The 13,670-nt window shown below is 61.6% G+C and overlaps 1 protein-coding gene across 1 annotated transcript; it reads right to left on the bottom strand.

The window, feature by feature from the left end:
• Positions 1-331: 331 nt before the first annotated feature.
• On the bottom strand, positions 332-12,692 carry CDK2 (cyclin dependent kinase 2). The gene is made up of 7 exons (XM_086870354.1): positions 12,537-12,692; positions 12,375-12,452; positions 10,026-10,146; positions 6,823-6,993; positions 5,342-5,443; positions 2,984-3,187; positions 332-1,161 (listed from the first exon to the last, which is right to left on the bottom strand). Exons 1-7 carry the CDS (start codon positions 12,650-12,652, stop codon positions 1,057-1,059), a joined length of 897 nt encoding a protein of 298 aa, XP_086726480.1. The 5' UTR covers positions 12,653-12,692; the 3' UTR covers positions 332-1,056.
• Positions 12,693-13,670: the final 978 nt, after the last annotated feature.

Below are 13,670 nucleotides of genomic sequence, written 5' to 3'. Positions count from 1 at the left end.
GGGGCGTGGCCTGGGGAGTTCTTGGGGACATTTTGGGGACACTTGGGGGGGTTTGGGGACATTTGGGGACATTTTGGGGGTCCTGAGGACATTTGGGAGCGATTTGGGGGGGTCCTGGGGACATTTGGGAGGGATTTGGGGACATTTTGGGGGGATTTGGGGCCATTTTGGGGGGATTTGGGGCCATTTCGGGGGGATTTGGGGCCATTTTGGGGGGTCTTGGTGACATTTTTTGGGGTGGGGGAGGTGACAAGCCACACCTAGAGGTGACAATGACCCCCCCCCACGACTCCTCCCCCAAAAAATCAATAAAACCAAAAAAAAACCAAAATTAAAATTCCAGCCGGGAAATTTTATAACAAATTCTTTTTTTTTTTACCGAAATGACCAAAAAAATTCGGATCCAAAAACCTCGGAGGGGGGGGGAGGGGACATCGAGGTGACATTGGGGGAGGGGGGAGGGGACAGCCCGTAAGTGCCACGATTTGGGGTGGGGGGAGGGGCTCGGGAACCCCCTGGGGACATTTGGGGGGATTTGGGGACATTTGGGGACATTTGAGGACATTTGAGGGGATTTGGGGACATTTTGAGCGGATTTGGGGGTGTTTGGGGACATTTCGGGAGGATTTGGGGACATTTGGGGACATTTCAGGGGGTCTGGGGTCATTTTTTGGGATTTGGGGTCATTTTTTGGGGGTTTTGGGGTCATTTTTTGGAATTTGAGGCCAATTTTTTCGGATTTGGGTGTTTTGGGGAATTTTAGGGCAGTTTGGGGGATTTGGGGCCATTTTTGGGGGAATTTGAAGCCATTTTTGGGGTTTTGGGGCCGTTTTTGGGGGTTTTGGGGCCATTTTTGGGGGTTTTGGGGCCATTTTTGGGGGTTTGGGGTCGTTTTTGGGGGATTTGGGGTCGTTTTTGGGGGTTTTGGGGCCGTTTTTGGGGGTTTTGGGGCCATTTTGGGTCGTTTTTGGGGGATTTGGGGCCGGTTTTGGGGGTTTTGGGGCCATTTTTGGGGGTTTTGGGGTTGTTTTTGGGGGATTTGGGGCCGTTTTGGGGTCAGAGGCGCAGGTGGGGGACAGCTCTGGTGACATCGCGGAAGAAGGGGTGGCCCAGGGCGGCCTTGGCCGAAATTCTCTTGTTGGGGTCGTAGTGCAGCATTTGCTGGGGAGAAAAACCAGGAAAATGGGAAAAAACGGGGAAAAAAACGAGGGAAAAAAATGGGGAAAAACGGGGAAAAAATGGGGAAAAAAATGGGGAAAAAATGGGGAAAAAACGGGGAAAAAACGGGAAAAAAATGGGGAAAAACGGGGAAAAATGGGGAAAAACGGGGAAAAAACGGGGGAAAAAACGGGAAAAAATGGGGAAAAAATGGGGAAAAAAATGGGGAAAAACGGGAAAAAAATGGGGAAAAACGGGGAAAAAACGGGGGAAAAAACGGGAAAAAATGGGGAAAAAATGGGGAAAAACGGGGAAAAAAACGGGAAAAAAATGGGGAAAAACGGGGAAAAATGGGGAAAAACGGGGAAAAAACGGGGGAAAAAACGGGGAAAAAATGGGGAAAAACGGGGAAAAAAACGGGGGAAAAAACGGGGAAAAAAACGGGAAAAAAATGGGGAAAAACGGGGAAAAAACAGGAAAAAAACGGGGAAAAAACCGGGGAAAAACGGGGAAAAAACAGGGAAAAAAACGGGGAAAAAAACGGGGAAAAAAACGGGGAAAAAAACGGGAAAAAAGGGGAAAAAATGGGGAAAAAACGGGGAAAAAAACGGGGAAAAAACGGGGAAAAAATGGGGAAAAACGGGGAAAAAAACGGGAAAAAAATGGGAAAAAAATGGGGAAAAACGGGGAAAAACGGGGAAAAAAACGGGGAAAAAATGGGGAAAAACGGGAAAAGATCAGGGGGAAAATTGGGATAAAATCAGGGAAAAAATCAAGGGAAAAAGTGGGAAAAAATCAGGAAAAAAAATAGGGAAAAATGGGAGAAAAGTCAGAAAAAATCGGGGGGAAAAAGTGGGAAAAAGGTGAGGTGGGATAAGAGGGGAAGAAGTGGGAAAAAGTGGGAAAAAAGGGGAAAAATTGGGAAAAAATGGGAAAAAAATAGGAGAAGTGTGGAAAAAGGTGGGAAAAATTGGGGAAAAAGCAGCAAAAAGGGGAAAATGGGGGAAAAGTGGGAAAAAATCAGGGAAAAAAGTGGGAAAAAGGTGGAAAAAGGAGGAAAAATGTGGGAAAAGTGGGGAAAATTGGGGAAAAATTGGGAAAAAGTGGGAAAAAATCAGGGAAAAAGGTGGGAAAAATCAGGAAAAAGTGTTAAAAATGGGGGGAAAGTGTGAAAAAGTTGGGAAAAGTCGGGAAAAATTGGGAAAAAGTGGGGGAAAAGTGGGGGGAAATTGGGCAAAATGGGGGAAAAAGTTGGAAAATGGGAGAAAAATGGGAAAAAATTGGGGAAAAATTGGGAAAAAGTTGGGGAAAATTGGGAAAAAGTGGGGAAAAAGTGGGGAAAAGTGGGAAAAAAGGGGAAAAATGGGAAAAATTGGGAAAAATTGGGAAAAAGTGGGAAAAAGTGGGAAAAAGTGGGAAAAGGTGGGAAAAAAGGGGAAAAATTGGGAAAAAAATTGGGAAAAGTGGGAAAAAGGTGGGAAAAATGGGGGAAAAGTGGGAAAAAGGTGGGAAAAATGGGGAAAAATTGGGAAAAAAATTGGGAAAAGTGGGAAAAAGTCGGAAAAAATGGAGAAAAATGGGGGAAAATTGGGAAAAAGTGGGGAAAAGTGGGAAAAAGTGGGAAAAAAGGGGAAAAATTGGGAAAAATTGGGAAAAAAATTGGGAAAAGTGGGAAAAAATGGGGGAAAAATGGGGGAAAAAGGTGGGAAAAAGCCGGAAAAAATCAGGAAAAAGCGGGAAAAAAGCAGGAAAAAGTGGGAAAAAGTGGGAAAAATTGGGAAAAATTGGGGAAAACTTGGGAAAACTTGGGAATGAGCGGCCTCACCGCCAGGAGCTTGCGGCCCTCGTCGTCCAGCGGCGGCAGAACCTTGGCCAGGTCCTGGCGCGCCCAGCGGGGGAAGGTGGCTTTGTAATCCGGCAGCGCCGACACCCCCGGCCAGGCGGCCTCGTCCGGAGTGCCCAGAGTGCGGAAAATGCGGAACAGCTGATCGATCTCGGAGTCACCCGGGAACAGAGCACGGCGGGTCAGCTGGGGGGACATTGGGGACATCATTGGGGACATTGGGGACACAGGAACAGCTGATCGATCTCGGAGTCACCGGGGAACAGAGCACGGCGGGTCAGCTGGGGACATCAATGGGACATTGGGGACATCAATGGGACATTGGGGACATCAATGGGACATTGGGGACATGGGGACATCATTGGGGACACAGGAACAGCTGATCGATCTCGGAGTCACCCGGGAACAGAGCTCGGCGGGTCAGCTGGGGGGACATGGGGACATCATTGGGGACACAGGAACAGCTGATCGATCTCGGAGTCACCCGGGAACAGAGCTCGGCGGGTCAGCTGGGGGGACATTGGGGACATTGGGGACATTGGGGACATCAATGGGACATTGGGGACACAGGAACAGCTGATCGATCTCGGAGTCACCCGGGAACAGAGCTCGGCAGGTCAGCTGGGGGGACATCAATGGGACATTGGGGACATTGGGGACATCAATGGGACATTGGGGACACAGGAACAGCTGATCGATCTCGGAGTCACCGGGGAACAGAGCTCGGCGGGTCAGCTGGGGGGACATTGGGGACATTGGGGACATCAATGGGACATTGGGGACATTGGGGACATTGGGGACACAGGAACAGCTGATCGATCTCGGAGTCACCCGGGAACAGAGCTCGGCGGGTCAGCTGGGGGGACATTGGGGACATTGGGGACATCAATGGGGACACAGGAACAGCTGATCGATCTCGGAGTCACCCGGGAACAGAGCACGGCGGGTCAGCTGGGGACATCAATGGGACATTGGGGACATTATTGGGGACATCATTGGGGACACAGGGACAGCTGATCGATCTCGGAGTCACCGGGGAACAGAGCACGGCGGGTCAGCTGGGGGGACATTGGGGACATCAATGGGACATTGGGGACATTGGGGACATTGGGGACATCATTGGGGACATTGGGGACACTGGGGACATTGGGGACATCATTGGGGACATCATTGGGGACACAGGAACAGCTGATCGATCTCGGAGTCACCGGGGAACAGAGCTCGGCGGGTCAGCTGGGGGGACATTGGGGACATTGGGGACATTGGGGACATCAATGGGACATGGGGACATCATTGGGACACTGGGGACATCATTGGGGACATGGGGACATCAATGGGACATGGGGACAGAGGGACACAGGGACATCCCAAGGACACTGGGGACACCCCAGAAGGATCTGAGGACACTGGGGACATTCCAGAGGGGTCTGGGGACATCCCAGGGGGGTTTGGGGACATTGGGGACACCCCCAGGTGATTTGGGGACACCCCAAGGGACCCTGGTGCCACCCTGGGCTCCCCCCGGGGTCCCCAATCCGGTGCCGTCCCCTCCCCCACCCCATGACCCCCCCGTGACCCCCCCGGCCGCTGTGGTCACCCCCGGTGACGTGGGGGTGTCACATGGTGTCCCCTCCCCCCCCAGCCCCCACAATGTCCCTTTGTTCCCACGGTGGCACCGCGCAGACGATGACGTCATCGGGGGGAGGGGACACCCCGAGGGACACCCGGTGTCACCTGAGGGGGGTTGGGGACACCCCGAGGGACCCTGATGTCACCCCTGGGGCTGCACGTGTCCCCGTGTGGTGGCTCTGGGGACCCCAATGTCCCCAAATGTCCCCAGTGATGTCCCCAGATGTCCCCAAGTGTCCCCAGGTGTCACCCACCATCTCGGCGAAGATGCAGCCCAGGCTCCAGATGTCCCCAATGATGTCCCCAAGTGTCCCCAGATGTTCCCAAGTGTCCCCAGATGTCCCCAATGTCACCCCAGATGTCCCCAATGATGTCCCCAATGTCACCCCAGTGTCCCCAGTGTCACCCACCATCTCGGCGAAGATGCAGCCCAGGCTCCAGATGTCCCCAGATGTCCCCAATGATGTCCCCAATGTCACCCCAATGTCCCCAATGTCACCCCAGTGTCCCCAGTGCCACCCACCATCTCGGCGAAGATGCAGCCCAGGCTCCAGATGTCCCCAGTGATGTCACCCCAGTGTCCCCAATGTCCCCAAGTGTCCCCAGGTGTCACCCACCATCTCGGCGAAGATGCAGCCCAGGCTCCAGATGTCCCCAATGATGTCCCCAGTGATGTCCCCAAGTGTCCCCAGTGTCCCCAGTGCCACCCACCATCTCGGCGAAGATGCAGCCCAGGCTCCAGATGTCCACAGCTGTGCTGTAGTATTTGCATCCCAGCAGGATCTCGGGGGCGCGGTACCACAGTGTCACCACCTGCCACCACAGGGGACATTGGGGACATTGGGGACACCCCTGGGGACACCCCCAGGTACCACAGTGTCACCACCTGCCAGCAGGGGACATTGGGGACATTGGGGACACCCCTGGGGACACCCCCAGGTACCACAGTGTCACCACCTGCCACCACAGGGGACATTGGGGACATTGGGGACATCACTGGGGACATTGGGGACACCCTCAGGTACCACAGTGTCACCACCTGCCACCACAGGGGACATTGGGGACATTGGGGACATCATTGGGGACATTGGGGACATTGGGGACATCATTGGGGACACCCTCAGGTACCACAGTGTCACCACCTGCCAGCACAGGGGACATTGGGGACATCATTGGGGACATTGGGGACATTGGGGACATTGGGGACATTGGGGACACCCCCAGGTACCACAGTGTCACCACCTGCCAGCACAGGGGACATTGGGGACATCATTGGGGACATCATTGGGGACATTGGGGACATTGGGGACATCATTGGGGACATTGGGGACATCATTGGGGACACCCTCAGGTACCACAGTGTCACCACCTGCCACCCTGGGGAGTTCTGAGGCCCCCAAATCCCCCCAAAGCCCCCAAAATCCCCCCAAACCCCTCCAAAGCCCCCCCAAGCCCCCCCAAACCTCCCCAATCCCCCCCAAACCTCCCCAAACCTCCCCAATCCCCCCCAAGCCCCCCCAAACCTCCCCAATCCCCCCCAAAGCCCCCCAAACCCCCCCTAAACCCCTCCAAACCTCCCCCAAAGCCCCCTGAACCTCTCCCAATCCCCCCCAAATCCCCCCTAAATCCCCTGAAACACCTCCAAAGCCTCCCCAAAGCCCCCAAAATCCCCCCAAACCCCCCCGAAATACCCCCCAATCCCCTCCAAACCTCCCCCAAACCCCTCTAAATCCCCCCCAAACCACCCCCAATCCCCCCCAAACCTCCCCAATCCCCCCCAAATCCCCCCCAAACCTCCCCAATCCCCCCCAAACCTTCCCAAATCCCCCCCAAATCCCCCCCAAACCTCCCCAAATCCCCCCCAAACCTCCCCAATCCCCCCCAACCCCCTCCAAACCTCCCCCAAAGCCCCCCCAAACCTCCCCCAATCCCCCCCAAACCTCCCCAATTCTCCCCAAATCCCCCCCAAATCCCCCCAAAGCCCCCCAATCCCCCCCCAATCCCCCCAAACCCCCCCAAACCCCCCCCAAACCACCCCAAACCACCCCAAGTCCCCCCCAAACCCCCCAAATTCCCCCCAAACCACCCCAAATCCCTCCAAACCTCCCCCAAACCCCTCTAAATCCCCCCAAACCCCCTCCAAATCCCCCCCAAATCTCCCCCAAGTCCCCCCAAGCCCCCCAAGTCCCCACCTCGTGCGTGTAGGTGCGCACGGGCACCCCGAAGGCGCGGGCCAGCCCGAAATCGGCCAGCTTGATGGAGCCCTCGGCGTTGATGAGCAGATTCTGCGGCTTGAGGTCGCGGTGCAGCACCCGGTGAGCGTGGCAGAACGCCAGCCCCTGCAGCAGCTGGAACAGGTAACTCTGGGGGGATGAAATCGGGGGGTCAGGGGGTCCCCAAAACCCCCAGGGGTCCCCAAAACCCCCAGGAGTCCCCAAAAAGCCCCCCAAGGTGATATTGGGGTCCTCAGGGTGGGTTTGGGGTCCCCAGGGTGGGTTTGGGGGTTTGGGGTCACACGGCAGAACGCCAGCCCCTGCAGCAGCTGGAACAGGTAACTCTGGGGGGACAGAATCGGGGGGTCAGGGGGTCCCCAAAACCCCCAGGGGTCACCAAAAACCCTCCCAGGGTCCCCAAAAACCCTCCCAGGGGTCCCCAGGGTGGGTTTGGGGGTCTGGGGTCACACGGCAGAACGCCAGCCCCTGCAGCAGCTGGAACAGGTAACTCTGGGGGGATGAAATCGGGGGGTCAGGGGGTCCCCAAAATCCCCAGGAGTCCCCAAAACCCTCCCAGGGATCACCAGGGTGATATTGGGGTCACCAGGGTGGGTTTGGGGTCCCCAGGGTGGGGTGGCAGAACGCCAGCCCCTGCAGCAGCTGGAACAGGTAACTCTGGGGGGATGAAATCGGGGGGTCAGGGGGTCCCCAAAATCCCCAGGAGTCCCCAAAACCCTCCCAGGGATCACCAGGGTGATATTGGGGTCACCAGGGTGGGTTTGGGGTCCCCAGGGTGGGTTTGGGGTGGGGTGGCAGAACGCCAGCCCCTGCAGCAGCTGGAACAGGTAACTCTGGGGGGACGAAATCGGGGGGTCAGGGGGTCCCCAAAACCCCCAGGAGTCCCCAAAACCCCCAGGGGGTCCCCAAAACCCTCCCAGGGGTCCCTAAATCCCTCCCAGGGGTCCCCAGGGTGGGTTTGGGGTCACCAGGGTGGGGTGGCAGAACGCCAGCCCTTGCAGCAGCTGGAACAGGTAACTCTGGGGGGACGAAATCGGGGGGTCAGGGGGTCCCCAAAACCCCCAGGGGTCACCAAAATCCCCAGGGGTCACCAAAACCCTCCCAGGGATCACCAGGGTGATATTGGGGTCCCCAAGGTGGGTTTGGGGTCCCCAGGGTGGGTTTGGGGTGGGGTGGCAGAACGCCAGCCCCTGCAGCAGCTGGAACAGGTAACTCTGGGGGGACGAAATCGGGGGGTCAGGGGGTCCCCAAAACCCCCAGGGGTCACCAAAATCCCCAGGGGTCCCCAAAACCCCCAGGGGTCCCCAAAACCTTCCCAGGGGTCACCAGGGTGATATTGGGGTCACCAGGGTGGGTTTGGGGTCCCCAGGGTGGGTTTGGGGTCACACGGCAGAACGCCAGCCCCTGCAGCAGCTGGAACAGGTAACTCTGGGGGGACGAAATCGGGGGGTCAGGGGGTCCCCAAAACCCCCAGGGGTCACCAAAACCCTCCCAGGGGTCACCAGGGTGGGTTTGGGGTCCCCAGGGTGGGTTTGGGGTCACACGGCAGAACGCCAGCCCCTGCAGCAGCTGGAACAGGTAACTCTGGGGGGATGAAATCGGGGGGTCAGGGGGTCCCCAAAACCCCCAGGGGGTCCCCAAAACCCCCAGGTGTCCCCAAACCCCCCCAAGGGTGAATTTGGGTTCCTTGGGATGTCCCAAAACCCCCAAGGGTGACATTGGGGGTCCCCCCAGGAGGGTTTGGGGCCCCCCTGGACACCCCAAAGCCCCCCAGGAGGGTTTGGGGCCCACCTGGACACCCCAAAGCCCCCCAGGAGGGTTTGGGGCCCCCCTGGACACCCCAGAACCCCCCAGGAGGGTTTGGGGCCCCCCTGGACACCCCAAAGCCCCCCCAGGAGGGTTTGGGGCCCCCCTGGACACCCCAGAACCCCCCAGGAGGGTTTGGGGCCCCCCTGGACACCCCAAAGCCCCCCAGGAGGGTTTGGGGCCCCCCTGGACACCCCAAAGCCCCCCAGGAGGGTTTGGACACCCCAGAACCCCCCAGGAGGGTTTGGGGCCCCCCTGGACACCCCAAAGCCCCCCAGGAGGGTTTGGGGCCCCCCTGGACACCCCAAAGCCCCCCAGGAGGGTTTGGACACCCCAGAACCCCCCAGGAGGGTTTGGGGCCCCCCTGGACACCCCAGAACCCCCCAGGAGGGTTTGGGGCCCCCCTGGACACCCCAGAACCCCCCAGGAGGGTTTGGGGCCCCCCTGGACACCCCAAAGCCCCCCCAGGAGGGTTTGGACACCCCAGAACCCCCCAGGAGGATTTGGGCCCCCCCTGGACACCCCAAAGCCCCCCAGGAGGATTTGGGGCCCCCCTGGACACCCCAAAGCCTCCCCAGGAGGGTTTGGGGCCACCCTGGACACCCCAAAGCCCCCCAGGAGGGTTTGGACACCCCAGAACCCCCCAGGAGGATTTGGGGCCCCCCTGGACACCCCAAAGCCCCCCAGGAGGGTTTGGGGCCCCCCTGGACACCCCAAAGCCCCCCAGGAGGGTTTGGACACCCCAAAGCCCCCCCAGGAGGATTTGGGGCCCCCCTGGACACCCCAGAACCCCCCAGGAGGGTTTGAGGCCCCCCTGGACACCCCAAAGCCCCCCAGGAGGGTTTGGGGCCCCCCTGGACACCCCAGAACCCCCCAGGAGGGTTTGGACACCCCAGAACCCCCCAGGAGGGTTTGGGGCCCCCTGGACACCCCAAAGCCCCCCCAGGAGGGTTTGGGGCCCCCCTGGACACCCCAGAACCCCCCAGGAGGGTTTGGGGCCCCCCTGGACACCCCAAAGCCCCCCCAGGAGGGTTTGGGGCCCCCCTGGACACCCCAAAGCCCCCCAGGAGGGTTTGGGGCCCCCCTGGACACCCCAAAGCCCCCCAGGAGGATCTGGACACCCCAAAGCCCCCCCAGGAGGGTTTGGGGCCCCCCTGGACACCCCAAAGCCCCCCCAGGAGGGTTTGGGGCCCCCCTGGACACCCCAAAGCCCCCCCAGGAGGGTTTGGGGCCCCCCTGGACACCCCAGAACCCCCCAGGAGGGTTTGGGGCCCCCCTGGACACCCCAAAGCCCCCCCAGGAGGGTTTGGGGCCCCCCTGGACACCCCAAAGCCCCCCCAGGAGGATTTGGGGCCCACCTTGATGAGGGGCAGCGCGATCCCGCTGAGGGACGAGGAGTCCATGAACTTCTTGAGGTCCTGGTGCAGGAACTCGAACACCAGGTACAGCTTGTTCTCCGTGTGGATGACATCCAGGAGCCTGGGGGGACATGGGGACACCTCTGGGACATGGGGACACCCCTGGGACACCTCTGGGACATGGGGACAGCTCTGGGACACCTCTGGGACATGGGGACAGCTCTGGGACATGGGGACAGGAACACCAGGTACAGCTTGTTCTCCGTGTGGATGACATCCAGGAGCCTGGGGACAGGGACATGGGGACATGGGGACACCCCTGGCACATGGGGACAGGGACACCAGGTACAGCTTGTTCTCCGTGTGGATGACATCCAGGAGCCTGGGGGGACACAGGGACATGGGGACATGGGGACACCCCTGGGACATGGGGACAGGAACACCAGGTACAGCTTGTTCTCCGTGTGGATGACATCCAGGAGCCTGGGGACAGGGACAGGGACATGGGGACACCTCTGGGACACCCCTGGGACATGGGGACACCTCTGGGACACCCCTGGGACACCCCTGGGACACCCCTGGGACACCTCTGGGACATGGGGACAGGGACACCAGGTACAGCTTGTTCTCCGTGTGGATGACATCCAGGAGCCTGGGGACAGGGACATGGGGACATGGGGACACCTCTGGGACATGGGGACAGGGACACAGGGACATGGGGACACCCCTGGGACACCCCTGGGACACCAGGTACAGCTTGTTCTCCGTGTGGATGACATCCAGGAGCCTGGGGACAGGGACATGGGGACACCTCTGGGACATGGGGACACCCCTGGGACACCCCTGGGACACCTCTGGGACATGGGGACACCTCTGGGACATGGGGACAGCTCTGGGACATGGGGACAGGGACACCAGGTACAGCTTGTTCTCCGTGTGGATGACATCCAGGAGCCTGGGGGGACATGGGGACATGGGGACAGGGACATGGGGACACCCCTGGGACACCCCTGGGACATGGGGACAGGGACACAGGGACATGGGGACACCAGGTACAGCTTGTTCTCCGTGTGGATGACATCCAGGAGCCTGGGGACAGGGACAGGGACATGGGGACACCTCTGGGACATGGGGACACCTCTGGGACATGGGGACAGGGACACAGGGACATGGGGACACCTCTGGGACACCCCTGGGACATGGGGACACCCCTGGGACACCCCTGGGACACCAGGTACAGCTTGTTCTCCGTGTGGATGACATCCAGGAGCCTGGGGACAGGGACAGGGACATGGGGACACCTCTGGGACACCTCTGGGACACCCCTGGGACACCCCTGGGACATGGGGACACCTCTGGGACATGGGGACAGGGACATGGGGACACCAGGTACAGCTTGTTCTCCGTGTGGATGACATCCAGGAGCCTGGGGGGACATGGGGACATGGGGACAGGGACATGGGGACACCCCTGGGACACCCCTGGGACATGGGGACACCTCTGGGACACCTCTGGGACACCCCTGGGACATGGGGACACCTCTGGGACACCTCTGGGACACCCCTGGGACACCCCTGGGACACCCCTGGGACATGGGGACAGGAACACCAGGTACAGCTTGTTCTCCGTGTGGATGACATCCAGGAGCCTGGGGACAGGGACAGGGACATGGGGACACCTCTGGGACATGGGGACACCCCTGGGACACCCCTGGGACACCCCTGGGACATGGGGACAGCTCTGGGACATGGGGACACCTCTGGGACATGGGGACAGCTCTGGGACATGGGGACACCAAGGGGCCTGGCATGGCCCTGGGGACACCACGGCCATGGGGACACCACGGGGTCTGGCATGGCCGTGGAGCTGTCACTGCCATGGGGACACCACAGACCTGAGGACACCACCCCCATGGGGACACCACCCCACCCCAGGTGACCCTACCCCAGGTGACCCCACCCCCAGGTTACCCCAGGTGACCCCAGGTGACCCCAGGTGACCCCAGCCCACCCCAGGTGACCCCAGGTGACCCCAGGTGACCCCAGCCCACCCCCAGGTGACCCCAGGTGACCCCAGGTGACCCCAGCCCACCCCAGGTGACCCCAGGTGACCCCAGCCCACCCCCAGGTGACCCCAGGTGACCCCAGGTGACCCCAGCCCATCCCCAGGTGACCCCAGGTGACCCCACCTCACCCCCAGGTGACCCCAGGTGACCCCAGGTGACCCCAGCCCATCCCCAGGTGACCCCAGGTGACCCCAGGTGACCCCAGCCCATCCCCAGGTGACCCCAGGTGACCCCAGGTGACCCCAGCCCACCCTGAGCCCCCCCGGGGACCCCCCAGCCCTCACTTGACGATGTTGGGGTGGTTGAGCTCCTTGAGCAGCGAGATCTCCCTGATGGCCGTGCTGGGGACACCCTCGGTCTCCCTGCGGTGACAGCGGGGGGGTGAGCCCGGGGACACCCCCAGACCCCCCGGGACCCCCCGGGACCCCCCGGGACCCCCCACTCACGTGTCCAGGCGGATCTTCTTGAGTGCCACCACCTCTCCGGTGACCTTGTTGCGGGCCTTGTAGACCACGCCGTAGGTGCCCTCGCCGATCTTCTCCACCTTCTGGAAGTTCTCCATGGGGGGGACACGGGGGGGACACCGGGGGGACCCCGGGGAGGGGAGGGGTCGGGGGGGACACGCGGGGGGCGCCGGTGCTGCAGGAACCGAGGGGACACCGGGAATGGCGGGGGGGCGTGGGGGGGTGGCCTGGGGGTGTCCCCAAGGGTGGGGGGTGGGGTCCCGGGGGTGTCCCCAAGGGTGGGGGGTGGTCCTGGGGGTGTCCCCGGGGGTGGGGGGTGGTCCTGGGGGTGGTCCTGGGGGGTGGGGGGTGGTCCCGAGGGGGGGTGGGGTCCCGGGGGTGTCCCCGGGGGTGGGGGGTGGTCCTGGGGGTGTCCCCGGGGGTGCGGGGTGGTCCTGGGGGTGGTCCTGGGGGGTGGGGGGTGGGGTCCCGGGGGTGTCCCCAAGGGTGGGGGGTGGTCCTGGGGGTGGGGGTGGGGCTCCGGGGGTGTCCCCGGGGGGTGTCTGGGGGTCCCCGGGGGTGGTCCCGAGGGGGGGGTGGGGTCCCGGGGGTGTCCCCGGGGGTGTCCCCGGGGGTGGGGGGTGGTCCCGAGGGGGGGGTGGGGCTCCGAGGATGTCCCCGGGGGTCCCCGAAGGTGGGGGGTGGTCCTGGGAGTGAGGGGTGGTCCCGAGGAGGGGGTGGGGCTCCGGGGGTGTCCCCGGGGATGTCCCGGAAGGGTTCTGGGGGGTCCCCGGGGGTCCCCGGAGGTGAGGGGTGGTCCCGAGGGGCGATATCCGGGGTGGGGGTGGGGCGCCGGGGGTGTCCCCGGGGGTGTCCCCGGGGTGTCCCGGGGCCGGGGGTGTCCCGGAAAGGCTCGGGGTGTCCCGGGGGGGTTCTGGGGGTCCCCGGGGGTCCCTGGGGGTCCCGAGCGCGGCCGCCGCGTCCCCCCCGAGCGCGCCAAAGCCGCGGCGGCCCCGCCCGCGCCGCTTCCCGCCTTCCGCCGGCCACGCCCCCCGCGCCGCCGGCCATTGGCTGAGCGCCGAGTGACGTCAGCCGCGACGCGGGAGATCCCTTAAAGAGATAGTGACACTACCGAGA

The sequence above is a fragment of the Cyanistes caeruleus genome, chromosome 32 (genome assembly GCF_971803275.1).
Source record: "Cyanistes caeruleus chromosome 32, bCyaCae1.hap1.1, whole genome shotgun sequence".
Classification (NCBI taxonomy): domain Eukaryota; kingdom Metazoa; phylum Chordata; class Aves; order Passeriformes; family Paridae; genus Cyanistes; species Cyanistes caeruleus.
The sequence above is the reverse complement of the archived record's forward strand: the minus strand, read 5'-3'. Positions and strand labels throughout refer to the sequence as shown.